Genomic DNA, 27,660 nt, shown 5'->3' with positions numbered 1-27,660 from the left:
CCGTTATGATATGTTTTTAGAAATTCGTCAGTAAAAAGATTCATGAAGATTCCATTGCTTTGCATCGGCGTCGAGTTTGAATATACGAATGTACCATGGAAACCAAAGATGCTGATTGGTGGATGGGAACTTAGTGATGTATTGATTTTGTCATCTGTGGTTGGCATTGGATGTTTGATTGATGGAAGGTAAAACTCAGTTTGGCCGTTGGCGCTTGAAGATGAATTCTGCAGAATTCTAAAAAACGCAGTAAAGCATAATTTTGTATGGTGTAATGTGCATGTGAGAATTAATTCCTAATGAAATTTTCGAAGTAACCCATGGACTTCTCAGGTGCCCTTTGATGCCCCAGTTGACGAGTAAAATTGTCTGGTGTTAGACAGAGGAAAATCTGTCAAGTTTCACTCCCAGCAGTCAATGGATTTAAAAATTAATGTGTATTAAAAATAAATTATGATGGTTACTGTGTGTTTATTTTTAGGTATCACAGGTGATTTCCTTCCCAGAAGGCTTGTTACTTGAGAGAACAACAACACAAGGGCAAATTACAGGGCACAAAAAGTAGGAATTTTCTGGGAAAAAAAAAGCCTTTTGTAAATCCTTAATTTTTTGAGCCTTGCTGTCAAATGATGTAACTACTTTTCCTTCTTCAGTGTGCATTAATTTTAAAATTATAATGCATAGAGTTAAACTGTTCAATACTGTGCATGTCAGAAGCTTGGAGAGCATATGACTTAAGTTTTGTTTCGAGTTTGTTTAGCTTCAAAGCATTTAGAGAGTCCCTGTTTCTTTATTGTCACATGATTCCCAATGGGAATATGAAACAAACAGTAATTTATGACATAAGGTTCATTAATGGGGAGCAGTGAGAACCGTTGTGGTGAAGGATAGTAGGGAGTGGCTTGTTAGGGGATCCATGCAGAGCAGAGAGGTATTGGTGGAAACTGGCATGCCACCCCTTATGTGGCCACTAAGAGGTGTTAGGGAGCTTAAGCAAGGACAACAATGAGGGCTATGAGAACGCCACTTAACATTAGGCTTGATTTAAGTAGCAAAAACAATAGTTCTGCACGCTCTGCACATGCGTTTTACATTTTGATACATTTCTTTGCCTTCCTTGTTTTGACAAAAATAATTACATGTATAAGTTGACAATGACATGAAACTATCAAATTTGATGTCATGTGGAGGACAAAAACACCTGATGATAAATTTCCAATTTTCCATCTAAATATCCTCACCGTTCTCACCAATTTTGTTCTTGGAACGTGTACTCGCACTTTCCAAGCTGAGCAAAATTATTACAGTAACGGCAAATAATCTTTTTAGACAACATTCTCCTAGCTATCCTCGTTGTGCTTGCTTAAAATCCCTACTTGTATGACAGTGATCTATCATTTGCTCTTGAAAACATGATGTCAAATCTTGCTATTGAAGATTATAATTTTGAATGAATGGTTAGTCTTTTTTTTTTCATTTTTTTTTCAGGGATGTTCCCACAATGTTTAGTGTCCTTCACCCTTTGGATGAACCAAGGCCAATCACTTCTAAAATTAAAGGTACAGCTGTAGAATTATCAATAAAAGAAGGAAGCTTTATGCTCTTATGCATTAGGGTATTAAACAGACAGCTTGTTTTGAGTGGTTTTGCACAGAGGTGTATTAACTAAAGGTGAAATATGCTGGAAAATAAGGAGGAGTCATGGTCTTCTAGGAGGCATTGTATCCCTGGAACATTAATTAAATTGTGCCAGGAACTCTTAGGGAACATGTGTGGGTTCATTGTTGTGTTGTCTAAAAAATTGATATAAACCTGCTTGTAGAGGCCAATCTTACATTTTGCATCTATTGGAAAAGAAGACCAGATCTAGTATATGCAGTATGCATAATATTTCTGATGATCCAGAAAAACACAGAGTTTTCACTAAGAGCCAATTGACAATTGACATTAAAACTGGGTGACTATTTCTCTTGAATTTGCCTCCCTAGCTTTGAGAAATATTCCCAGATAAATTTTTAAGTCCCTTATAATGACGCCTATTTTTTCCCGTTTGAACTTTTCATTTAAATATCAGTTGTGTCTGGAGTGTACTACAGTAACTTCAAAATCTTTTCCCTCGATTGGTGTATCCATGCATTTTAGTGGGCCTTTGATTTATGCTACCTTACTGTTTTACTGGGTGTCAGCCACAAACCTGATTTTCCTAGTTAACTAGTAATCTAATGTCAAAGTGAATTGTCATTTTAAGTCAAGTGTTTGTGTGCCGAATTGTAGCTTGTGACATTGTTACTAAAACAAGTCCATGGAAGTTCTTTACAATTCCAAACAATTACAATTAATTGTTACAGTATTTTTTTTGGAAAAGTTGAAAATGTTGTGAGACTGTTATTTCAAATCTCAATGAAATCTATACTGTGTGGATGCTTGTATCATCAAAGGTTCATCAATTGCTGCTTGTATGATCTTCTTTACAGGAAAAGTAAGCTTCCTTTGTGACCCAACTGTCACTGTGATGTTCACATGCAGTGATCCTCCCTTGGTAATGACTTATGACTCAGTCGTTGGTTTGCATTCAGTATGGGAAATCACTAAAGCCAAACCTGAGGTATGTTTAGTTAAATTAGGTGGTTTCATTTAAATAACTGGTGCTTGGAATTAGCGGTTGTCCGGTTGTCCCAGACACCCAAAACGTTTGAGGTCTGTATTGTAAAATTACAGACTGAGTTTTTTCCTTGTTGATTTATGACCCAAACATGAAGCTCAGGGGCCATAAATCAGTGGGAAAAACGAGGATCCGTAATTTTACAGTACGGACTGAAAAAATGAGGTTGGTAATATGTTTATTTTATCTCTGTAGTAAACAGCTGCGTGGAAAAGGAAACTAGTTGAAGTCAAGCGGAAAGTTCAACTGCTGCAAAGATTGCCGTGTCAAAATCTGAAAAAAGGAATTACATTGTATTCTTGGCTGTTTGAAATAGTTGCTTGCAAGATTCAAACAGTTTTCCAAGTTTACATATGTAACAGACGCAACATGAAAAACTTGCTAGAGAATGTTTTATCGAAATTTCAAATTTAGCGGGCTGTTAGAGGACAGCCCACTTAGTTAGCCAATCACAGCACACATACTGCAGTTTATCTGAGAGCTACAATTTTATATAATTTATGTTAAGGGTTTAAGCCCCCTTTTGGATCAAATCAGATTCCCTCTGACAAAATGACCAGTGTCAGCTTCCTACTCTTCCTACAGTTCAGTTAATGTTTTCGTTGTTGGTCTTATTTTTACCCACAGGAGTGCCCAGAGTCTCCACTATACCTAGACCATCCCCCTGAGTTACATTTTAGCAACATTCTTCATTATCCAACACCAGTCCTAAGTGCTGGTGCCCATTCTCGACTTTCTGTGGCCTCACCCAGTCAGTCGTACACTCCTTCAAGATCAAAAACTCCCATCACAAGCATCAGAACACATTCACAGAGTCCTACTCCAACGCGCTTCATGTCGCCTTCGCTGGGTCATCTCTTATCAAACAAAACAATGTCTCCTGTCTTTGGTGAGTTAATAATTCTACTAATAATAAATTATACATGTATTTTTATAGGATGAATATATGACATAAAAATAGAGGTTTGTGTTACCTTGTTGTATTGCATGGTGGATAACACTTCAGATTACTCATTAACCCATTCTTAGTATGATTTTACTCTGTCTAATGCCAGACAATTTTACTCGTCAATGGGGAACCCCCAGGAGAGTCAATGGGTTAAAAAACTTTTCTCTGTAGCATTGGGCTATGAAGAAACTTTCTAAAAACTTATTGGTCTTGCGACAGAGTAACATAAAAGTGTGTGCATGCCTTAAATTTTAATCAACTTAACACAAGTCGAATTAGTTTCATAAACTTAACAAGATGCCTTGTGGCATTTACATGTACAGTACATGGGATACGATTGTTGATGTAAAACGTTACGTTTGGTTACAACAATCATTGATGATTGAAGCTGAGTGAGAGTTATAAGCCGTCGTGTTAGAAGTGGATAAAAAAACTTTGGTACGTTGTGTACCATCATGATAACAGAATGCAAATTAGGTTTTGACACCTTCATCCCAATCTAACCTGTCTAATATTCACAATGCGTCCTCTCGCTGTCAATTAAAAAAACAGTGAAAACCGAAAGTGCTTTGAAAATCAAGTCGCTCTGGTTAAGAAAGATTTGGATTTAAAACATATTCTTGTCTGTAAAGCTCACCATCAATCCTTTAAAATTTTGTCTTTTTTTTAAGTCAGCTTAACAGCCATTTCGATGCCATGGGTAAATTTTGCCCTGCTGGTGACAGCATAAGCAATAAGTTTCACCCATTGACTCCCGGAGGTTCCCCATTGACAAGTAAAATTGTCTGGTGTTAGACAGTCTGGCCGGTTCAGGCGGGTTTAGGAGTCTAATTAGTTAAGCCATAGATTTGTGGCCAATATTACCTAACAGCACTGTTTTAGAGCATCATGCACAATTAAGTTAACAGCAAGAGGAATTCTCTGGGATCACACAATAGTCTAGAGTAGAAACCCCAGCCAACAGGGCTTAACTTTAAAATACTGTCAGACAATCACATGCGATTATGATGACAATGAAACTCAGGGCATTTTCTAACGTGGTCTGCCACAGGCAACCCATGTAATAACGACTTGTTATCTTTAATAATTATGTTATGAATAATTATGAAAGTGGGTTCTTGGGTAATGTGATTTTGCTCTGTGATGGGATGGTAGGCCTCTTCTGGTCAGCTTATGATTGCATTCCTTTCTTGGGGCGAATAATAAGGTTAGGAGCACTTTCTTCAGAAGCTCAATAAAATTTTATTTTTTAACTCTTCATCCAGGAGAATCTCCATTGGGGATCAACTTGTCAAGGTCTCCTCTTCTAACTCGCTGTTCATCGACATACAGCTGTTCAAGCACAGATGAATTAATTAGAGATTCATTCCAGCCATTGTTGCCAGAAATTTGTTTGAACCAAGTTTGGCAAGAACCACAACTTCCGGTCAGGTATGTTTGTGTGCAGCATTGGTTAGTTATGCTGTATGTTACCATTTAATTGTCATAACAGAAAAGATTCATCCATGCTGCCTGCCTGTTCTCAAGGTTGATATTTAAACACTTGTTCAAGGTCATCCCTTTGATAGTCACATTTACCCCGCTTGGCAGAGGTTGCCTTGCAGGGCTCAAAATTGCAACCAATGCAGTCGCATTTGCGACTGAATGTTTCACCTTTACAACTAACAAGTCGCAAATTTGCGACAAGTTTGTTTTCACCTTCGCTCTTTCGAAAAAAAAAAGGATTAGCAGTTGCCACTTTTGCTAAAATAAATACTAACGAAATGACAAAATTATTTGTTTCTTGCTGTGGATTTTCTTTGAACCAGAAAATAGCGTAATTGTGGCGTAATTTAGCTGTGGTCTTGCGTGCGAAACTCTGTTCCTTTGATCATTCGCCATTTTCAGCGGTTTCTTGACACACAAGTATTGCAGGCTCATATTTTGTTTTGCTAAATCGCTGACAACACAATGCAGCACTGTTCTTTCGGGGTTGACATCCCGAAAGACGGCTGCGAAGGAGACTATAAAGTGCAGTACGAAAATTTTGCGACTAAAATTTGGGTCGGTACTTGGTGTAAGCCATTGTATATAATGTCCCAAGCACTATACAATTATAAAAATGCATTACCTATAACAAAAGGAGTGCAGGTAGTCGCTGTTACAGTAGTACATGTACAGTACAGGTCAGAGAAAAGCGTCCGCGTTTACATTGAAAATTTGGCCAGACAATGTTGGGTGTTGACATATGGGTTATTGACCAAGCTTGTTCGGTCAAGATGGCTGGATAGTGGCCAAGTTTTTTTTTTGTTGCGTGTTTATGGTCCATAAACACACAAAAAAAGAACGAGGCCAATCAATATCCAGCCATCTTGACCGAACAAGCTTGGTCAATAAAGGATTTATTATATGACTTAAAACACAAAAAAAATGATCTTTGATCTTGCAGGACCAAGCGAGAAATCCCGAGCAGGCAGTATCACTCCATCTTGCCCGCTCGGGTAGCCAATCACAGCATGCGATTTGCTGCATCTTGCCCGCTCAAGGAGATAGTCATATAATAAGTGAAATTTAATGCAGTGCATCACTGCATAAAACGTTTATTAAAGGCACTTCCATCCATTGTTTATGAAAACTAGACAAAAGAAATTGAAGGTATGAATAACAAAAGAGCAAACGCGTTTCATAAACGCAATTTCAGACGTGTTAACGCGTTTTTATAAACGACAACAACGTGCGTTTGTCTTGCACGATTGTACGTTGCGTGTGCGTTGGTCACTCATCTCGGAAGTGTACTGTACCTGCAATAATCCTTAAATACTGGTAGCAACTGTTGAAACTTTTTAGAGCCAGTGGTTGCTGTACTAGCTACAACTGATGTTATGCCTGTAGTTGCTGACGTAGCGGTGCTTTCTGTAGTTACTGAGGTACAATTTAGTGCTGTAGTAGCAGTGGTTGATGTAGCTATTGTAGCTCTAGTTGCTCTAGTTGCTCTAGTACACTGTCAGGTAGTTGCTGTAGGTCTCTGTAGTACTGGTGGTTCCTGTAGTACTGGTACTTCTTGTGGTACCTGTAGTTGCTGTAGTAACTGTTGCGCCAGTACTGGTAGATGTTGTAGTGTTGTAAAATCAACTATCGATAACGCTAATATTATCAGAGTAAAGAAAGCTTCAGGTTTTAACTTTTAAGTCAAGCGTAGCATGTTCAAGTCGATTGTGAAGAGAACTGTTTTGTAAATGATCGCAACAGATTATTCATTGATCCTTTGAGGAAAGGAGCGACGGGAACTGTGTGCATACTTCGTCAACAGAACTACTTGCACTTGATATCCGACTCGCTTTTTCAACGCATGTGCAACACACAAGTGCGCTTTGCTTGTCTAATTTGTTTCTCGAGAGACCAGTCAAGCATCAAGCTCATTATTTTTCTCGACTCGAAACTCGAAAGACGTAACTCGCGAGTTGCGAAACTCGATTCGAGACTCGATTCTCGAAATTTTCGAGGATCGAGAATCGAGTCGAGTTTCGCGACTTGCGAGTGACTGTCAACTTACCTTTGAGCGGTACTGTAGTACTGGTAGTTCCTGAAGTACCGGTAGTAGCTGTAGTACCGGTAGTTCCTGTAGTGGTTGTAGAACTGGTAGTAGCTGTAGTTGATGTAGTACCAGTAGTTGCTGTAGAAGCTGTTGTTGATGTGGTTGCTGTAGTACCAGTAGTTCCTGTAAAACTGGTTGTTGCTGTAGTACTGGTAGTAGCTGACTGTAGTAGTGGAATTGGTGTAGTTGCTGTAGTGGCAGTAGTTGCCGTAGTTGCTGACGGTAGTTGCAGTAGTAGCGAGGGTAACTGTAGTATCTGTAGCACCTGAAGTAACTGAATAGCTGTAGTAGCCCTAGAAGCTGTAGCACCTCTAGTAGCAGGTGTAGTTTCTATTCCCAAAACTGGAGCTGCCTCCAAAATTGTTCCCAAAACTGCAACTGTTTTTCCGAGGAAAAATAAGTTTTTATTTACAAATCTGGAACTACAAAAATGAGTACAAAACGACTTCAAAAAAGCTTTTCATCCAAAAAAATCCACAAATCCTTTGTATGCGTGAGCTGATACCAATGCAGCGGCTACTACAGATGCTATAGCTACTTCATGTACTACAGGTACTACAGCTACTACAAACAGGACAGATGCTATAGCTACTGCAGCTACTACATCAACTTCAGCTTCTACAGCAGCTACCAGTACTATAGCTACTACATCAACTACAGAACTACATCAACTACTGCTACTATAGCTACTACATGAAGTACAGAAATTACCCGGGTACTACAGCTACTATATCAGCTACAGCAAATACACCTTCTACTACATCTACCGTTATTAGTACTGAAATAACAGCTACTACAGCAACTACTGGTACTGCAGGAACTACTGGTATTACAGTAACTTCCCGTACTACAGAAACTGCCCGTACAGCTACTACAGCAACTACCAGTACCTCAGCAACTACAGCTATTACAGCTGCTACAGCCACTTAAGGTAATACAGGTACTGCGGCTAATACATCTACTGCACCTGCTACACCTATTACATGTTCTGTTGCTACAACTACTACAGCTACAGCAAGTGCAGTGGATGCAAGACAGAATGTAGGGAATTTTGCTATGGATGTATGCTGTATAGTGCTTAGGGCATTATACGTAGGCTGACATTAAGTACATCTAGTAACCAAAATGTGCGAAATTGCGACTAAATTTTCGTATCTCTGACGCAAAATTGCGACTAGATCTTTTTTGTTAATTTCGAGCCCTGTAAGGATTTTCCCTTGCAAGCGTGAAAGAAATGGAAATCTCTGCATGGATCTCCTCGATGTCATCCAGAAATTTTAAACTGGTTTAAAACCTGCTATAACCAGTGTGAATGTTAACGCTTGCTCAATCATAGTGGAAGAGTTGTAGTGACATTGCATTGGCTTCCCGACATGCACGCGTGACAGAACATCAAGGAGCCCAATGGTGGAAGAGTTGTAGTGACATTGCATTGGCTTCCCGACATGCACGCGTGACAGAACATCAAGGAACCCAATGGTGGAAGAGTTGTAGTGACATTGCATTGGCTTCCCGACATGCACGCGTGACAGAACATCAAGGAGCCCAATGGTGGAAGAGTTGTAGTGACATTGCATTGGCTTCCCGACATGCACGCGTGACAGAACATCAAGGAGCCCAATGGTGGAAGAGTGGTAGTGACATTGCATTGGCTTCCCGACATGCACGCGTGACAGAACATCAAGGAGCCCAATGGTGGAAGAGTTGTAGTGACATTGCATTGGCTTCCCGACATGCACGCGTGACAGAACATCAAGGAGCCCAATGGTGGAAGAGTGGTAGTGACATTGCATTGGCTTCCCGACATGCACGCGTGACAGAACATCAAGGAGCCCAATGGTGGAAGAGTGGTAGTGACATTGCATTGACTTCACAATACGCATGCATGATAGAACATCAATTAAGGAGATGTCTTGCAGATGTTTCATTTCCTTCTCGCTGGAGAGGGAAATCAAGGACGTCTCTGCCAAGCAGGGTAAATCACACCAGGAAAAGCCTGAAAAGATTTAAGATTTTGGAGAAAGAGGTTCTTCGGAGTCGCCCTTTGTTTTAAAGTCGTGGCCCAAAAGTTTTGTATTATGTCAGTTTTTTTTGTAATTTGAAGTCACTTTAGGAATAACATGGTTGTGTTTTTTCAATGTTTTGTCAGATATGGTGCAAAAGGGAAAGCATCCAAAGCATTTCTTACCCAAGGCTACTCTGGTGCTACCTTCCTTTGTTATCTTCTTCCTCAACTAAATAAGCTGAGGTAAGGAAAATCAATGCTTATCATTTTCAAGGCTGTGCCATCTTGCAAAGGGCCCTTTGAGTTTCCTCCTAAAATTGCACTTTCTACATGTATAACAGAAGCCTTGACTGGCACACTTTAATTTTACTATTGGCATCTGATCAGGCCCAATTTATACAACTGCAGGAATATACTTGGTAACATATTGTGGATGTTATGCCATCTAATTTCATTACATGTACATGTAGATGAAGCTTTGTTGTGTAAAGCATTAAGGTCTTAATTTAAATTGTTTATTGTTTCTAAACCACTCCCAAGAACTATTGTAATGGGAGATCTTCTTTTTTTTTTGCCTTACTACAGTAGAAAAGTCCTATCATTGAATATTCAAAGTGAAAATTGTGCATTTCAGGATTCGATGTCTTATTATTTTGCAAAAATGAATGGACTCATCAGAGCTGTTATTGCCCAAAAATAACTGATTTATCCATTTTTGATGGCTATTATTTTGCCGATTGTCAAATGAAAACTAAAATGCTGAAAGATGAGGAGATGGCTAAGTTTAGCAAGGTCTCTGAACTTTTGGAACCAATTTTTCGGTGACACAGTTCCTTCAGCCAATTTGTGAGACAAACAAAAAATGACTTCAGCACAGACTTTCCAATAGCAAAGTATTGACCTAAGGATTAGCGTGTCGTGTCCAGAGAAGAACATTTTCATGACAATTTTGTATACAATTGTATTTCCTTGTGTTCATAGCATCCTATCACAGATCTTCTTAATTATTTTTTCCTTTTTGTTGCAGGGGCATACAAATTATTTCGGAGGGTAAATGTCAGCAATTTTGCAATCCGCTGGAAATCTCGGCAAAAGATGCTGTTCCTCTGGAAGTAATAAATGCACTATGTGTTTTTGGATCCCATAGATCGTATTCATTAAAATGGCGGCTAATAAATTATTCTTTTGTCTTCGTGCTAACGATACCAACTAGCCTCGCTCCAAAGCAGCTATTCTTTTGTATTCTGTCCATGCAAACGAGGGTAGTTGGTCTTATTAAAACAAGGACAAAGGAATAATTTATTGGCCGCCATTTATGAATACGGCCTATTAATTTTAATCCCATGAGCTTGAAGCGTGTAACTTGCAACTCTTTTCCTTGGAACAAAGCTGGGGATTTTAGAACACCAATTTTATACCCAAACATGGACAAAAGTAACATCGAAGAGGCAAGCGCGGGAAAATGCGCGAGCTACGTTACATCTAAATTTGGAAATTTTAAACTCAAACAACCGCAGCTCTGAAACAGAGTTACATGTACCAAGGTCATGAGCTTCTGTTTTAATTTGTTGCACATGTGAGCGGAACTTGAGGATGTTTGGTATACAACAAAGTTTATTACTTAACGAGATTGCAAGACAATTTCTCCTTCTACTTTGAGACGTAGAAAAGTAAAGTTTAGGAGAAAGTTCTTGAATCCACTGTGAAGAATATATAGTCATTGTTTTTGCTCATTAAAGCATAGTTAAGAGAGGGGACTGGTTTGGAAGCTCGGCAAACATGAAAGGAGCAAACAAAGATGCCAAGATTTAGGTTGGAAAGTCCACGACCGTGCACAATCTTTTGTTTTGCGCTCATACACTATGTATGAATTACGTAACCAACACGTTTCTATTGGTTAGTTCCTCAGTACAGAGTAAACAACTATTGTGTTTTGTGCACGGTCAAGGCCAAAAAAGAGAACAAAAACCTACAACAAAGAAAGTCGTCGGGTTTCATAACCATTCCCGTCTATTAACTATGATTAAAGCAGTGTTGCATGTCGTTTTCTTTCCTGTGAACGTTCACATTCATCTCTACAGGATCCCTGTTTCCAACAGCCTATCCCATGTAATTAAAGAAAAATTTCTCAAAAAAAAAAAAAAGACAGCAACATCTTTAACGCCTTTTGGCAATATTAGAATAGCATAAAAAGTTAACAGCATTTGTTTCATTCTTCTGTGTTGTTTTCGTAACTTTACCAATACAAGTCGTACTTTTCAGAAGTTGAATATCATGCTTGTTCTGGAGCCAAGCGGTACGATGGTCATCTATAGTGGTTTTGTCAAGGTAGGTGGGATGCCTCTATGCACATGCTGATTTGACGTGTGGTTCATACAATTACACGTATATAGTCGGAAATTTGATGTTCTTAAAACAAATATTTGCCCGAGAAGCAAAGCTTCGAGGGCAAATATGCTAGTTTTAAGAACATCAAATTTCCAAGGGGCAACTATCAGACCGATAGTTCCGAGACATAAACACTCTATTGTCTTTATTGTTCACTACTAAATTTTCTTCCGCGCGCCAGCTCAAAAATCATGTTGAATTATTTTCAACTGTATTAGACGAAAGCCGTGTCAGCCAATGTAAAATTTGAAAAAGAAAGCAAACAAAAACCCTCTAAATATCCACCGCTAAATATCCACCGCTAGCCACCTCCACTTCGGTGAGTAGTTGTTAATTATCATTATTAGTATCGTTATACTAGTGAGAGGTAGCAAAATGGATCACATGCCATGCGCAACAACGCTGCCCTTGATACTGTGGGCACGACGCAGAAATCCAGAAATCAGCGCATCTCAAATGAACACGATTAGAATTGCTGCCTCGTAAGCGCGGCAGCAATTAGACCCTTCCACAGTTTCTTACCACCATCTTGGCTGGGGGCAAACACGGCTAAATTTACAGTAAATGTATGGGATTTTTGCCGACTTTGAACCGCTGTAGCACCGCTAAAAAGAGACAGATTTCCAACTTTTGCCACTACTTTAAATAGTTTTATTGATACCATTCATTCAACAGAAAATACGGCCATCAAGGAAGGTATGACGTCCGTAAATTTGAATAATTAATCTTCTCATGTTGCTTCTAATTTTGCGGCAATTTGCCGTGATGATTTTGAAGGGTTTGTGTGGAATCTTAAAAATTCCTTTATGGTCGTTGTTGCCCGAATCTGTTCTTTATATTTCATAAAAATAATCTCAGTAAAATGGCTTTAAAAGACACTGTCACTGTGGAAATCCGTCTCTTTTTAGCGGCGCTACAGCGCTTCAAAGTCGGCCAAAATCCCATACATTTACTGTAAACTTAGCCGTGTTTCTCCCCCAACTAAGATGGCGCCAAATTCGTTGGAAGGGGCTATTATTATTTTGATAATCATTATCATTCTCCCTATTATTTTTATCTTGTCTTATTGGCGTTTAAACGTTTACTGACTTAAGCGATGTCAATTAACCTTATTTGTAACATAGCTTTGATTTCGTTCAAAGAGAGACGAGATAAAATTTTGTTTCTCTCGCTCGTCCATCTCAATTTTTAGTCCTCCCCCGTAAATGCCCTAGCAAACAGTTGTAACAGTTACATCGATGATCTACGGGTCAAACTGAGTGGGCGAACTCTCCATGGTGCGAAACCGCTGGGTTCCAGCACTTCAACGTCTGTTCCACTGCATGTTTTTGAACATGAGTTCGAAACCATTTGCCACCTACTCACCATTTTTGTATGCGAACGTTGCATGAAGTGGTTTAACAGCGTTCAACGAATTTGTTTGCCCAGTCGCTATTCTCCACATAGTTTGTTATGCTGATTTAAAGTGCAATGACAATGAATTTAATCATAATAAACAATACTGTGATCATACTTTGTACAGTTTAGCTTACCACGTACTTTTGGTTTCTTTTTGTGTCGTTAATCAGGGCTGTCAGGTGCATTTGCCAGTATTTCCCGTCATAAGTGGTGCTGAAGATTTGTCACAATTTAGCATGCACGAAAAGGTAATCAGCCTCCCCTCAAAGAAAAAGTTTTAGTCCTGCCTTGCAGTAGGAATGATTTTGACAATAACAAGAACAGGAAAAAAACATGCGCTCAGTCGAAAAAAATAGGGAGGTTTAACATCGCCTTTACTCTAAACGGCAAACGGTAGGTTGCTTTTTTGTAAAAAATTCTAACTTGCTATCTGTAGATATCGAGCAAAAAATGAGCCAAAATCCAGCATGTTCCTTTTACTTTTGGCAAAACGCAAATTTCAGCCAGACGGATACCGTTTGCCCTAAACGATATGCTAACTCTCTCTAACGGATCGGCATACTTCGCACGTCCGTCGTACATTAGTTGTTGTTCTTGTATTCTTCGTCGTTGTCGTCCGTGCTTGAGCTCCCCAATGTCCCAATCAAAGGGTCGCTTGGAAACTGGTCTCACACTCGCTCTAAAAGTTCTTAAGAGCTTTTAGTATAAATACACAGGTGATTATACAAAATCGCGCGCTCTCATTGGCTTGCTATCTCGGATTATCAGCCGATAATCACCTCCGCGGACAAAATGGCTGCCAGTGGTGGTTTTGCCACTGTAAGTGAAGATGGTTTCGCGTTGAAATGTTTTTTGTTTTTCTCTTTTTTGAAATAATCACCTGTGCATTTATACTAATTAACAATTATTCGCCTCAGGCTCAGTGATTATCGGTGAATATTCACCGATAATCACTGAGCCTTCGGCGAATAATTGTGAATTAATGTTAATTAACTTAGATAGGTACATGTAACTGCCTTTCGCAGTGCCATAAGCTGTAAAGGGGCTTCGAACTTGATAGTTGCCTTGAAAGTTCTTTAAAAAGTTTAAGGTTTTGAACTGATAGCGATCAAGGAACGTGTTTAATGAATGTCTCACTATTTTAGTTTTTCAAATGGCTCTTTCAGTTTCAGTTTCAGTTTCAGTTTCAGTTTTTATCATGTATTTTGTACAAAATATCACAAAGGTATGCAATGCTCGCAGTTAGCAAAAGCTAGTCGAGGCGAGCAGTGCTTACAAATATATTCCAAATATATTGTTTAAGTCAACACAAGTGACAAGTGTTTTGTAAAGGAAGGCAACTTTGCCAGGTCTTACTAAGAAACGTACTTAAAGCGATTCTGTAGCTAGCGGGTGTTTCATTTCATATTCGTACATAGCTTCCTTGACTTACTTGAATTTTCCTGGAAAATGGTAGCGGAAAAACCTTGTGTAAAGGATCTTCGTTTGAGGTAATCGCTAGTTATTGTCCTTCAGTAGCATTTGGAGTAATGATTGCAAGTTCGAATGAGGCCTAACACTACAGTGAAGTTTTTGTACCCAATTATTCCATCAGGGATCAACCCTAGTATTGGAATTGGGCCCACACAAGGACAGAGAAAAACTCTGACCAGGGTGGGATTTGAACCCACGACCTTCGGATTAGATCACCGCCGCTCTACCGACTGAGCTACAAGGCCAGAACGGGAGCTGGCCGTGGGTATGTGAGATGTTATCCACAAGGACAAGTTCGGCTCGGCCCAATCCTAATTTTAGGTAATCGCTAGTTATTGTCCTTCAGTAGCATTTGGAGTAATGATTGCAAGTTCGAATGAGGCCTAACACTACAGTGAAACTTCACTGTAGTGTTACAGTGAAACTTCACTGTAGTGTTAGGCCTCATTCGAACTTGCAATCATTACTCCAAATGCTACTGAAGGACAATAACTAGCGATTACCTAAAATTAGGCTTGGGCCGAGCCGAACTTGTCCTTGTGGATAACATCTCACATACCCACGGCCAGCTCCCGTTCTGGCCTTGTAGCTCAGTCGGTAGAGCGGCGGTGATCTAATCCGAAGGTCGTGGGTTCAAATCCCACCCTGGTCAGAGTTTTTCTCTGTCCTTGTGTGGGCCCAATTCCAATACTAGGGTTGATCCCTGATGGAATAATTGGGTACAAAAACTTCACTGTAGTGTTAGGCCTCATTCGAACTTGCAATCATCGATCTTCGTTTGACTTGAGCCAATACAGGTTTTGTCGTTTTTCAGTCACTAATGCTTACCTCGTTGTTTCCCAAAGATTTTGCAGTTTTCGTCTATTAATCCAGAACAACGTGACTTGAGCATGGACATGGAAGGTAACCCTTTGACCGTAGAGGCTGTGCAGAATCATACTTCGAACTCCATACAACTAAGCAGAGTCTAATCTCTGACCCAAACAATACTCAACCAACGTGTGTGTTTTTTCTCAGTTGCTGACACGGAGGTGAAAATTCCGCATAGCAAGTCGGTACAAGAATTGAAAATCACCTCTTTGCGAGATGCAATATCATCATCCTGTAATCTGGTAGGGTTCTTTTTTTATATGCTCTTTGTGCGTGCCTATTGAAATGCTTTGTACTGGCGTACTATATCTTTACTCCAAAAGTCACTGGCTTCGAAATACGTTGAAGACTTAGTAGCAGAAACAATGGGGGTTTGAGGAGAATATCAGCTACTCTCTGCTAGCAGAGGTACCTTATCTCGTCGCTTTCAATTCGTTTTTCTTTTTACCTCTGTCTTTATTGTTACTTTGTGAGGAGTAAGGATTAACACAGTTGGTTAGTGCACGAAGTTGCGTGCGAGAGGTCCTGAGTTCGATCCCAAGGGACCTCACAGCCTTTGTTCGACTTCTTTTCCATTCTGTGTAGCTTCAACTGGCTTTAAATACCCTTAAAACGGAGCACTGATGGAAAGAGGGGGTAAAATGAGCGCACGTTCGGGTTCCTGGGCAAAAATACCCTCTGGGGGATAAAGGAACTTCCGACGTTAAATAAAATGTACCTTTACCTTCTTTTTTACGAGTGTGAGTAAAACCTCTACCGTGATGAGATTCCTCTCCCTGTTGAACGCACACATCAATCAGTTATAACTCAAAACTCTCTGGCCCTGCGAGTCCCAGCGGCTCTTGTGCAATTTTGCCTTTTGCTATTATCTTTTCTGCCAGAATACCTTTCGTCTATATCACTAAATCGTCGTAATGAAATTTGTCTTTGCTAGGTTTTACCAGATGGCTCCATTTACAGAATTACATTGCCATTGATCTCTCAGAATTTAGCAGGTGGGTTATTGTGTTTCCGAGCACTCGCTCGCTCGTTATCCAAACAAGCTAGCGGCGTTTTTCTCGATTTTTGCTTTTCAGAAGACCACAGAAAATCGAGAATTCAACAAAATCAAAGAATTTTGGCCGATTCACTTTAGACATTTAGTGCAGATGTGAAAAAGAAAAAGTTTAGGGCTTAGTGCATTGACGGAAGACCTAAGCTTCCGAAGGTTATTGGGTTAAGTAAATTCAGGATTTTATGTGGAAATTAGGAATACGACTGTCATCTTCTCAAAGTGTCACTATCGACTTAGACTGAAATCCATCGCCAATCACAGGGCATTTTTGGAGTTGGACACAAGTAATTTAGTCCCTTTCTCGTTCTCGAAACGTACTCCCCTCGGGTACAGGGACGGCGCAGTGGTGAAAGCACTCTCCTCCCACCAATATGGCCCGGGTTCGATTCCCAGATTCGGCGTCATATGTGGGTTGAGATTGTTGGCTCTCTACTCTGCACCGAGAGGTTTTCTTCGGGTACTCCAGTTTCCCCTCTCCTCAAAAACCAACATTTGACTTGATTTGTGTTAATTGTTAATTTCAGTTTACTGTGCCCCCAATTAGTGCTCCTATTATCTTAGTGTTCCTTTCCTTTCTTTCCTTTCTTTCCCCAAATCAACGTTACGCTCGCGTAGAGACTTCAAGTACACTCTTGTATCAACCAGAGAGCTCAAACTTTACTGTTAACATGCCAGTGGACTAAAACTCCATATTGTCTTCTGTATTTAGTTACAGCTTGTCTGGAAGCCTTGAAATGTATTCTTCCAGCCCCATTGGTGGTGAATGTCTATTTGCTGCTGTACACATTCGCACAAGGACCACAGTCCAAGGAAAACGAGGGCGAATGGATGTTGTTTGTCCATCGTATCCTTGACTTGTTAGGATTGCATGTCGAGGACACAACAGAGGTATTACTGTTTAGGGAATCCCTTATCTTGAATGGTTATATCCAGAGAAGCGAGTTCTAAGAGATTCATGAAATTAACAAGGGCACGTGTGGGTGACTGAAGTGCATTCGAGGTTCTCAGGGTATGTATAAACTATGGAGATGGAGAGAAAATCAGAAAGTTAGTAAGAGGAGCCTGCACATCAGCAGCTTCGAGAAGATAGAAGAGGGAACCGATAAAGAGATAATTATAAAGATCGTTAAAATGTGGCGAATTGAAGAAAGAAAGAAAGAAAGAAAGGGGTTTTTCTCAATTGATAGCTAAAGGCCAGTCTCTAACGGTCAATGCATACAAGACAAGAATAACTTGCACATGCGAGGTGTTGTATGTGTGGCGCCGCGGAGAAGACTGTGCGACATTTTGTCGTCGACTGCGACTGACGAACCCATGTCAAGTTCTGTCAATACAACAGTTAATTTATCTTTTGTTTCGAAACACTCGTTACTACGCCAACCAAGCTCAAGTCAAAAATTCCCAGCTTTTCTCAATTCAGTGATTTTGTTTCTCCAGAGTGATTCACCTTGTTTGCCCGTGCTAAAGAAATCCAAAACTCAAGAAGACGACAGTGGTAGTAAGGTATGGTATTGACTGTGACGTTTTTGTGGCTGGCGGATAGTTTTTAATATTCTTGTAGTCGGAACTCAAGCAGTCCGGTTTTAAGACGTCTTCAAAACTTGGTTGGTAGGAAAGCAGTGTCAGGTGTATTTATTAGATCACCAATCCTCGGATGCTCAATTGTTCATTCAAATGCACACGCCTCTTTTGCAAATTGGCTTTAAATTGAAGAGTTAGAGCTCAGTAAAAACGTTTCTCAACGCTGTGCCACAAATGCTTTAGGCCCGTTTTAAACATCGCATTTTACATGTGCCGAATCGAATGCAAATGAGAAAAATCTATCGTTTTCACTCATTTGCATTAGATTCGGCACATGTAAAATGCAACGTTTAAAACGGGTTTAACTACAACAGGATTCGTTTAAGACAGAAGATCAACTTTGTCATCAGACATTTTTGCTCCACCCTGGCATTTTGCATCTTATGAAATCATAATGTGTGTATTTTTATTCCAAAAGGTGTTCCAAATGAACGCGTATAGGGCGTCTTGTTAAGATTAGTTCTCCGCTGCCCGAGTTCTTTTAGGCAGATTCAAACACGACATGTACGGACAAATTTTTAGCTCCATGATTCACATTTTTCTCGGGTATCTGAATCGTTAATCTTGTCACTTAAATGTTCTGATTCAAGGCTTGGCAAATGCTGATGAAGAGTGCATTTCACGAGGAAATGGAAAAACAGGCTATTGGATTAGAACCAGTAAAAGACTGCAAATCTTCCACCGAAGGAACACGGTCATCACTAACTCAGTAAGAAACATTTAGTCCAGACTTTCATGACTTTAAAAGTTCAAAGAAACTAGGCCAATTCATTGGCTGACTAACATTATTTTTCTTGCTACTTTCATCTTCCGTCATCGATATCATCGTAATTCAATATTATCGCTGGTTCACTTTAAGATGGAAAACAAAATACTGTTTACTTCGGAGCAGCAAAGGAGGAACCCAAATCTCATATTGTCGCTTTCAGAAGAGTTGTCATTCACGGTTATTGTTAAACTGACTGTTCGGTTCAGTACTTTTATTGTCTTACTCTTCTGTATAACCATTGGAGCCATAAGATATATTATATATCGTTTTGCAGCTACACTATGACAGATTATTGCTAATTATTAGGGGGATTCGCACCGTTTGAGTTCAATTGGTTGCATAGGGCTAGCGTATCTTCAATACCAAACATTTCCGAATCCTTTTTTCTTGGCAGTCTGAAGAAAAGTGCTCTTTTACATCAACATGTCCCATCCATTTTGTTTGCTTGGCATCTTATCTATGAGGTAAATATTGCATTTTACAGTTGAATTGTTGTAGCTAGCACAGGTGTGTTTGACAGTCATTGAGGGTTTGGTGTAGAATCGACATCTTTGAGAAAAATGCAGGTCTACTTGTGAATTAGCACCACGAAGTATGCCATTAAGTCAAAACGTCAACTATCTATTTGAAACAACACAGTCTGGAGTAGGGTTGGGTTTTTAGGGCTTAGGAGTACCTTAACTGTGTTAAGTTTACGCAAGCAGCAAAGCCCTTACGTTATTAGTGACATTTATTATATGACTAGCTCCGTGAGCGGGCAAGTATAACCAAATCCCGTGCCCTGATTGGCTACCGGAGCGAGCAAGATGAAGCTGTCTTGCCCGCTCGGGATTTCTCGCTTGGTCCCGCAAGATCAAAAATCATTTTCTGTTGTTTCATCTCGACTTCGTCTGGGTCCATATAAACACGCAAAAAAAGAACTTGGCAAATATCCTGCCATCTTGACCTCACGCTTGGTCAATAACTTCTGGATACAAGTGATGATACTCTTTGTGATGCTTACCAAATTCTTGTGCATCAATTTAGCAGCATTTCTGGACATCTGAGTGGCAAGGTGAACCTTATATTGAAATTTAGATTTGGGTGAAAAAAAAGTTTTTTTTCGTTCATGATTTGATGATGGTGCTGAGATCTTTCTCTGAACTTTTTCCTAGGACATGAAGCTAAACGTACTTGGAAAAGATTCGCTTTATCCTTTGGCTCAATTCTTGTATGGTCTTGCAGTGTGAGTTGTCATTTCATACTCAGGCCCCGTCCACACGAAGACGATTGTAAACGCAAACTTTTTTATGCGTTTAGGTCTTCTGTCCACACGAAGGCGATGAAAACGCTCACCGTAAACGCCTAAATGCGAAAACGCTCTCCAAAGTGGATAAATTTGAAAACGCGTGTTTATGCGTCTTCGTGTGGACGGCCGTAAACGTATATTTTCGTAAACGCTGTGAAAACGCTGACGTCAGATCGATAGCTCAAATCGATAGCGTATGCGCGTTCGGTGTATGACATCGTTTTATGCGTTTACGAGCGTTTTCGTGTGGACGGGTGAAAACGCTACGTAAACGATGATCGTCTTCGTGTGGACGGAGATAAAAATATGCGTTTACTAGCGTTTGCGTTTACAATCGTCTTCGTGTGGACGGGGCCTCAGTGTAATGCAGATTGTGAAACAGTTTAGATGGAACTTAGAATATCCTACATCACAGTTTTATCCTGTGTCAAAAGCAAAACCAATTCTGATTTGTTGCCACTCGTTTTTCCCGCGCTTAGCGGCGGCTGCATGCATTCGTTTCGCGTCATGATTGGCTCATTTGACTGTCTGCGTTTACTATTATTTCTATTTCTCGAGTTGTGATTCGCTTGAGTTTTCCCGCCCTTAACGTCGGCTCCACTTCTTTTCTTTCGTCATGATTGGCGCATTGTTTTTTACTTCTGTTTTGATTTCCCCTTTGGCCCTTTTCTCGAAAGTCCCGAGACATTTTTAAGCCCGAAATGCCATTTGTGGAACTGCCACCCGCTTGTTTCAGAGAGCTGTTCTTTTAGTATGTTTTCAAGACAACTAATATAGCAGAATGATTGTGAAAATTGACGATATGAAAACCTCTCCCTTCTTAAGATACAGAACAAATTGTGACACTCGAAAAATTAGACAAATGGGCCTCTTGTTTTGGTTGAGGTTCAACTGAAAGCCGCTCTGTTCCTTGAAGTGAACTTGAAACAAAATTTACCTTGTGTTTTGATATCTTAGGAATCTTGACTGGAGTGCTTACATGGAGTTCTACTGCAGAGATTATCCTTCACTGGTTTGCGATGCCTCCCATCGTGCTAAACAAGGTATGGTTAATAAATACATGAAATATATCATTCCGGTATATATGAGCATGAAATTTGACTGACAAGTGTGACCATAGCTAGCCATGCTGTGACAATACAAACATGAAGTCTGCATGTCAACTTTCTGTTTTTTTCAAACTGGCCATCTGGTCGAAGACAAATGTAACTGTGGTCTAATCACTCCGCAGTTAAACGACAACAGTATAATCTCTGAAATGACAGTTGGATAGTGGATAGATCATCACCGCGGGTTGAATAACCCCGCAAGCAGTTGCAGATTGAGCCCGAAAAATTCTTCATCATTTTTCTTCTTTAAGTTGTTCAAAGAACTGACATCCGTGAACCCGGCGGCCCCTTTGACGAATTAGCAAGCTTTAGCAACGGCGACGGCAACGAGAACGTCACCAATTTGCATATTTAGGGAGCAAAAGCAATAGCTTTGCACGCCCTTCACGTGCATCATTTCATTTTTGTCTATTTCTTTGCCGTCGTCAGCAAAACAACAACGTGAAATGACCGAATTCTTGGTTTGCACTCACGTGATCAGACATCCATGTTGATGTACAAAACAAGAGCAAAATGTCGCTGGCGGTTTGCATAATAATGGCGCCAAATTCCCAAAGACTTTTACGCTATTGTTCAATACACCAACATGGCCGCCAATGACGTCATGTGCAAGCCATGTTATCACGAGGGAGAGGAAACTCTCAGCAAAGTTTAAAAAACTTCTGTGGAGCGGATTCAGAGCTATCTTAAATTCTCAATTATTTAAGGTGGCTCTGAATCCGCTCCACAGAATTTTTTAAACTTTTCAGAAAGTTTCGTTCTGGCATGTTGATACTTCAGAAATAAAAAATAGGGGTCACCGAGTTCGTTTTTGAGATATGAGCAGCTAAAGCCAACATATGGGGTGTTTTAGCAGGGATTTCCTGTTTTCTTGTTGCCACGGTAACGTCTTACGTCACAGAAATAACCGAATCTTTTTCACCAATGATTGGTGTTTGACATGGTACCATAACATTGCTGTTAAGTGATAAATTGTTGTACTGTCAATCTTTCTATAGAAGAATGTTTCTTTCAAGTGGATGGCTGTCTTATGACGTGAGGTTTTAGGGAGAACGTCAGCGCTTGAGGATAAATTTTTGTTTTCTCCCCTAAATTGAGCGCCGTTAATACTAGTTTTGTTCTTGAGGGTTTGCCACACTTTTGTCACATTAAAATACTCGGAATAGTGGCGAAGTGATTGCATTAACGCGAATTCACATTCAACGACGACGTTCTCGTTGGCGTTGCCGTCGTCGATACTAAAGATCCCTATTAAATCGTCTGGCCTTAGACGGATTAAAATCTACAAGTCTCATTCTCGGGATTGAAAGTGTTAAATGATAGATACAAGATTTAAAGGGGTATTAACATTGTATATATATTTCACAAATCGAAACGATATTCGTCATCACAGTGGCCAAAATGTCGTGCGCCTCGTGAGTCCACAACAAATTTTGACCACTGTGATGACGAGTATCGTTGTCGAAAAGAGTACAGACAACACTGAACCACTTTCGATTTGCCTTTTTACCACAACATCATATTGAACGCCAAAGAAATTGTTTATTTCAGAGCGTGACCAAAATCATGACACAAAAAAAGAGCAAGCGTTGTCTATAACTTTCTCGCAATATGCTTGGTTTATTTCTTAAAATGAGCGTTCCTGATTGTCTATTACATTGCGTGACAAATGGACGCGAGCATGACGCGGGCAGCGTTTTCTTGTCTCTTATCGATAACGGCAAATTAGCCAATCAGATTGCGAGATTACAAGCAAAAATCGTGGTAAAAAACTTACATTGACCATTCCGCATAGGGGCAGCTCATAGGGGCTATTAAAGCCCAATGAAACGCCCAGGGACCCGTTTCTCGATCGTCCCGAAAACGTTTCGGGGCCCGAAACTGAAGGCATTTGTGAAACTGTCAACCGCTTGTTTTGGAGAGCCGATGTTTTTGTTTTCAAGGTAACAAAAAGCAAAATGACCGTGAAGTTTGACGCCTTAAATCCTCTCCGTTCTTGAGATACCGAGGGAATTGTGACACCCGAAAGTGGCCCGTAATGTTTCGGGACCTTCGAGAAACGGGCCCCAGAACCGAACAACTGCCATAAGAATCCCAACTGGCCGGAAATAAATAGTGCAACCGAGAAGTTGAACCAGGGACCACCGGGATCGAATTCAACCAGTGGTCAGAGCGGGTCTTGAACCAGGGATCTCCGGATCTCAAGGCAAGCGCCCTAACCACTGGGCCACACTGCCTACAGATCGGCTCCCGCGAATACTGTGCCTGACTTGTGTAAAGAATGTATGATGTAGCTCATTATTCTCTATCTTAATGCCAGAATGGTCATTTTGTGATTTAGCAAGAGGGAATTACATGTACCTAAGAGTGTTGATCTATCACTTTGCGACCTTGTCCCAACACATTCACAAATGGATTTATTTTTAGATACACCTTCCGCGCGAAACGAACAAAGGGCCGCCAATCTTAACCAATCCTAGGAAGCCATGTCACGCGTGACAACTGATTTTCGCGGGAACGGGTATTCTAAAAATAGACTTATTTGTGACTGCGCTGGGGAGCTCAGCCATGACGTAACAACAATCTTATCTAATTCATTCTTGGATTTAGATAGAGAATACTAATTTTGGTGGCATTTGAACTGTATCGGAATTCACAGGAGCATTGTGTTCCTGTCGGCGGTTACCCTGTTAACTTTTTAATATATTATGCAATTCAAGGTTGTAAACTTAGAGCAATTCCAAAATTGTATTTTCACTTCTCTTACAGAGCAGATAGCGGACTTGCCTGGTCCCTTGTTTCAGGAGCCTCCAAGTATTATTCAGTGGCTTTATGATTATCTCAGTGGTAATGAGGTGAGGGTTTTTCGGTCAGCGTTGTTATTTCTGAAATCTTTTGTGACGGTAGAAACAATTGTCGTATATTGAAAGGAAAAATAGCATTGCCCATCGACCCGATAGCTCACTTGGTAGGACACTTCAATACCTTGTCAAATGTCGTTGGCTAAAATTCTTGACCAGACCTACAATCAGTGGTATAAGTAGTTGAGACGCTAATGCCAGGATGGCCCTGAAAACCTCTCAGACGTCGGAAACTAAGCATAACTGACAAATCCACAAAAAGCTTCAAAATAGAAGTCCCTCCCCGCCCCCTAAGCAATGTTGAAATAGACAAGGAAAGGAATATCTGTAAAGGACGTTTAAGAACCCACTCACTGTTCAAAAATAATTATTATGGGGTGTGGTTCCCTGGCCTTTTGTCATCTGGAGCAACCCATCGTTTTCCCTAATCGATAATAAATTGATAATTCATTGCTAATTGATTGTAAATTTCATTGAAACCAGTTTCACCAAAGTTCTCCAAACAGCAATCCAAATAAGTAATTAGGGGAATGGCAGATAAATGTACTTCACTTCGAAGATGACGGGAAGGAAGTCGAAACTGTGACCTGCACATTGCGAATGCGTAGCTTTATTCACTTGATTTAGGTATAAAGTGGGGTCGAATTTGGTACCGAGAGTCTCAAAGCACTGAATTTTAACGCCTGTAAATGAATAAATTTGGATCTTGCTACTGACTCCAACGTTTTTCACTCATTCAAGTCATCCGAACTGATAATTGGAAACATCCGCCACAGTTGGCCTTCCTCTCTGTGGCAAGGACATGGACGAAATTTCTCTCTTAAGTCTTCTACTAAAAAACGTTAACTTCCTTTAAATTTCATTTCGTTCCTTTTTGATTATATGAGAGCAGAGTCTCATTTCCCTTTAGTATTTTGTTACCGGGCAAAAAAAGACTCTTCTCTTGTGTTCACCGGTCTTTGCTGTAACCGCCGTCAAAGTCATGAAGTTTTCGAAATGCATGCCTGGTAGAGTCGCCCGCTGACCAATACTTAGCTCTCGATTACACAAGGCATGTTTGATTTTACTGCTTTTTGATGCAGGCGAAGATGAATTGCGAAGATGTAGCTCGGTAAGATGTGACATTGGTCATATGGCCAAGTGCAAACTTTTTAGTCACTTGGCAATGCAAGCAAATTCTCAATAGTAAACGTTTCCAGCCACAGCAGTTTCTCACTTTTCCTTGTCGTAAAACATCATCAGAACAGGGGACTTTCTCTCCTTAAAGGAAATCTTTTTGATGTTCAAAGACACGTATCCTTTTTATTGCAGGTTAAACCTTTCCAGCTGTTACCAGGAACAACAAAAAACATATTTAACATTATCATGGTGAGTGCGACGTTCTGAAGGCATGTGATGATGATGATGATTATGATGATGATGTTGTTGATGAGGATGATGATGTTGAGAAGAGCGTAATGGTGATGATTAGGGAGCATGCGCAAGAGCGACGACGACGGCTGCGAGGACGCCACAAAACAATAAACAATTATTGGATGAGGTTTTTGTGATATCCGGAATAATCAAGGTCGAGGTAAGTGTTATCAGCCGAAGCCGAAGGCTGAGGCTGATAACACTAACCGAGACCTTGGTTATTCCGGATATCACAAAAACCGAATCTAATAATTGTTTTATCATACATTGTTTTGAAGAAAATAAGGACAAACGCATTATCGCAGCGATCACAGTTTATTTTCAAACACATTGCTCTTGGAAATCATGCATTGCGCGCGAAACTGCAGATTAACTGTAGGCTTTTAGCCAATGAGAAGACAGATTGTGACTACAATGTATAATAATGAGTTTAAGTAGCAAAAACAATAGCTCTGCACGCCCTGCACGTGCGTTTTGCATTTTGGTACATTTCTTTGCCGGCCTCGTCCTGGTGGCAACGACGTGAAGTGACCAAATTTGAGGATGTGCAGAGGACGTGAGAACTTGACGAAACATTTTTGATTTCCTTCCCAAACAACCACACCGTTCCATGCCAATTATTCTTGGTAAACGACGACGATTTTACTTTTGACGTTATTGTGGTTGTAATCATTGATGTGACCACAGAGCGGTTTTCAATTGAGTGTCGAAAGTAATGGCCCTTTTCACGGTTAGTTTTTCTCATTTGCATTACAATGTAATCTAACGTGGATGCGAGGCAATTTCGGGTTAAAACTACAAAATAGCCCGAAATTGCCTCACATACATGCTAGATTGAATTGTAATGCAAATGAGAAAAACTAACCGTGAAAAGGGCTATTAGCGAATTGCTTTAGTTTATTATTACTTTACTCAGTGATTGGTTCAAAGTTCTCGTGCTTTTTTTGAACCATTTCATATTGGCTCGCGCGTGCACATTTTCCCGCGCTTTGTGTCGGCTACGTGTAATTACTTCGAGTTTTGATTGGGTAACTGGATTGTCTCAGTCCTTTTTGATTGGCCAAAGTAATTATTTAATTATTTTGGTTTTGATTTTACGACACTCTATTGAAACTCGCTCTGAGTTGAATGCAGAGAGTTTCGTAGTGTAGTTTCCACAAAATATAGCGATATGTGTACATTTGAACAATGGAGAAATCCTTTCCTTTTTTTTTTTTCTTGATGATAGCTTTATTCCTTGTTCGTCCAAATGAAAGATGGAAGCAACCTGACTGATGATGCATACAGATTGTTCAAATGTATATCCTTTTCAGGTAGATACTAAAATATAACAGTAGTTAAGTGTTTACTCCCCAAGATTGTTCTCTGCTGAAGTCATTGTTTATTCTTTGTCTCATTCATTAAAGGGATTTAGCAAATGATAGTTGGCTGCTGGTCATAAAGCATGGCAATTCTATGATTCTAACATTTCTCTCTCTCTCTCTCTCTCTCTCTCTCTCTCTCTCTCTCTCTCTCTCTCTCTCTCTTTTGAGAACATGTGGGCCATATCTGTGGTTAAAAGTCAAATTTGTTTCTTTGATTTTTGTCAAAACGCAAATTTCATCCTCATCTTTGCCGTTTGTCGAAAACGCGATGCTAGTTCTCTCTGTTGACATGGGAAGTTGTTCCTAGAAACCATCGTTTGAGGCAAAGTTGACTTCAAAAGTCAAAAGAACCTTTTTTAACTTTTTATCTTGAATATTAAGCATTTTGCGCTCGTTTTTTCGAAACGTTTGTCCGTGAAACTTTTGTCAGCGGGCGTCCACATTGTTTATGCTTGATTTTCTTTGACGAGGCAGAGAATTCCTTACTTTTCGTTGTCTTGGTCGCATTAACTAAAGAAATCAGTAATTTAAACGTCAAATTATTTTCAACAGAAGACGTAAACAGCACTTTTAAGGAGTCCTTGGTCACATTACAGGAAAAACTGAAATGGTAAGATCTCCTTTGGTAAGATTTCCTTTGAAAGAGTTCTTGTGACTCCAGTTACAGAATACGGAGGCCATTTTACGGTACCTACAGATTAATAGAGTTTTACCCAAAGAGTTCATTGGCTGTCATTCCAATATGCAATATTGGTAATTGGTTATGAAACAGTGGTACAAATAATTAAATGTACAATATCGCAAACCATTTCCTTGTTTCTGTTTGTCACTTTACAGAGTTGGATATAGTAGGCCATGTTTGTGTTTTCACGGTTGGACTGGAACTAGCGTGGAATGGAGGC

At 40.0% G+C, this 27,660-nt stretch overlaps 1 protein-coding gene across 2 annotated transcripts in view; it reads left to right on the top strand.

The window, feature by feature from the left end:
- The window catches only part of LOC137980424 (anaphase-promoting complex subunit 1-like), a 64,389-nt gene that overhangs the window by 5,382 nt on the left and 31,347 nt on the right, over positions 1-27,660 (top strand). For both annotated transcript variants that reach the window (XM_068827868.1, XM_068827867.1), the window contains exons 5-26: positions 482-561; positions 1,489-1,559; positions 2,475-2,605; positions 3,290-3,551; positions 4,877-5,042; positions 9,335-9,433; positions 10,218-10,302; positions 11,453-11,518; positions 13,147-13,224; positions 15,295-15,352; positions 15,467-15,561; positions 16,254-16,314; positions 17,083-17,261; positions 17,811-17,876; positions 18,545-18,663; positions 19,118-19,187; positions 19,878-19,948; positions 20,969-21,054; positions 23,890-23,975; positions 25,293-25,349; positions 26,623-26,707; positions 27,311-27,368. In XM_068827868.1, the coding sequence (XP_068683969.1) occupies positions 482-561; positions 1,489-1,559; positions 2,475-2,605; positions 3,290-3,551; positions 4,877-5,042; positions 9,335-9,433; positions 10,218-10,302; positions 11,453-11,518; positions 13,147-13,224; positions 15,295-15,352; positions 15,467-15,561; positions 16,254-16,314; positions 17,083-17,261; positions 17,811-17,876; positions 18,545-18,663; positions 19,118-19,187; positions 19,878-19,948; positions 20,969-21,054; positions 23,890-23,975; positions 25,293-25,349; positions 26,623-26,707; positions 27,311-27,368 (2,129 nt within the window). The remainder of the gene's footprint in view (positions 1-481; positions 562-1,488; positions 1,560-2,474; positions 2,606-3,289; positions 3,552-4,876; positions 5,043-9,334; positions 9,434-10,217; positions 10,303-11,452; positions 11,519-13,146; positions 13,225-15,294; positions 15,353-15,466; positions 15,562-16,253; positions 16,315-17,082; positions 17,262-17,810; positions 17,877-18,544; positions 18,664-19,117; positions 19,188-19,877; positions 19,949-20,968; positions 21,055-23,889; positions 23,976-25,292; positions 25,350-26,622; positions 26,708-27,310; positions 27,369-27,660) is intronic.

This window comes from Montipora foliosa, chromosome 12 (assembly GCF_036669935.1).
Source record: "Montipora foliosa isolate CH-2021 chromosome 12, ASM3666993v2, whole genome shotgun sequence".
Lineage (NCBI taxonomy): Eukaryota > Metazoa > Cnidaria > Anthozoa > Scleractinia > Acroporidae > Montipora > Montipora foliosa.
Note: the sequence above shows the minus strand (reverse complement) of the source record. Positions and strands in the feature narration are given on the sequence as shown.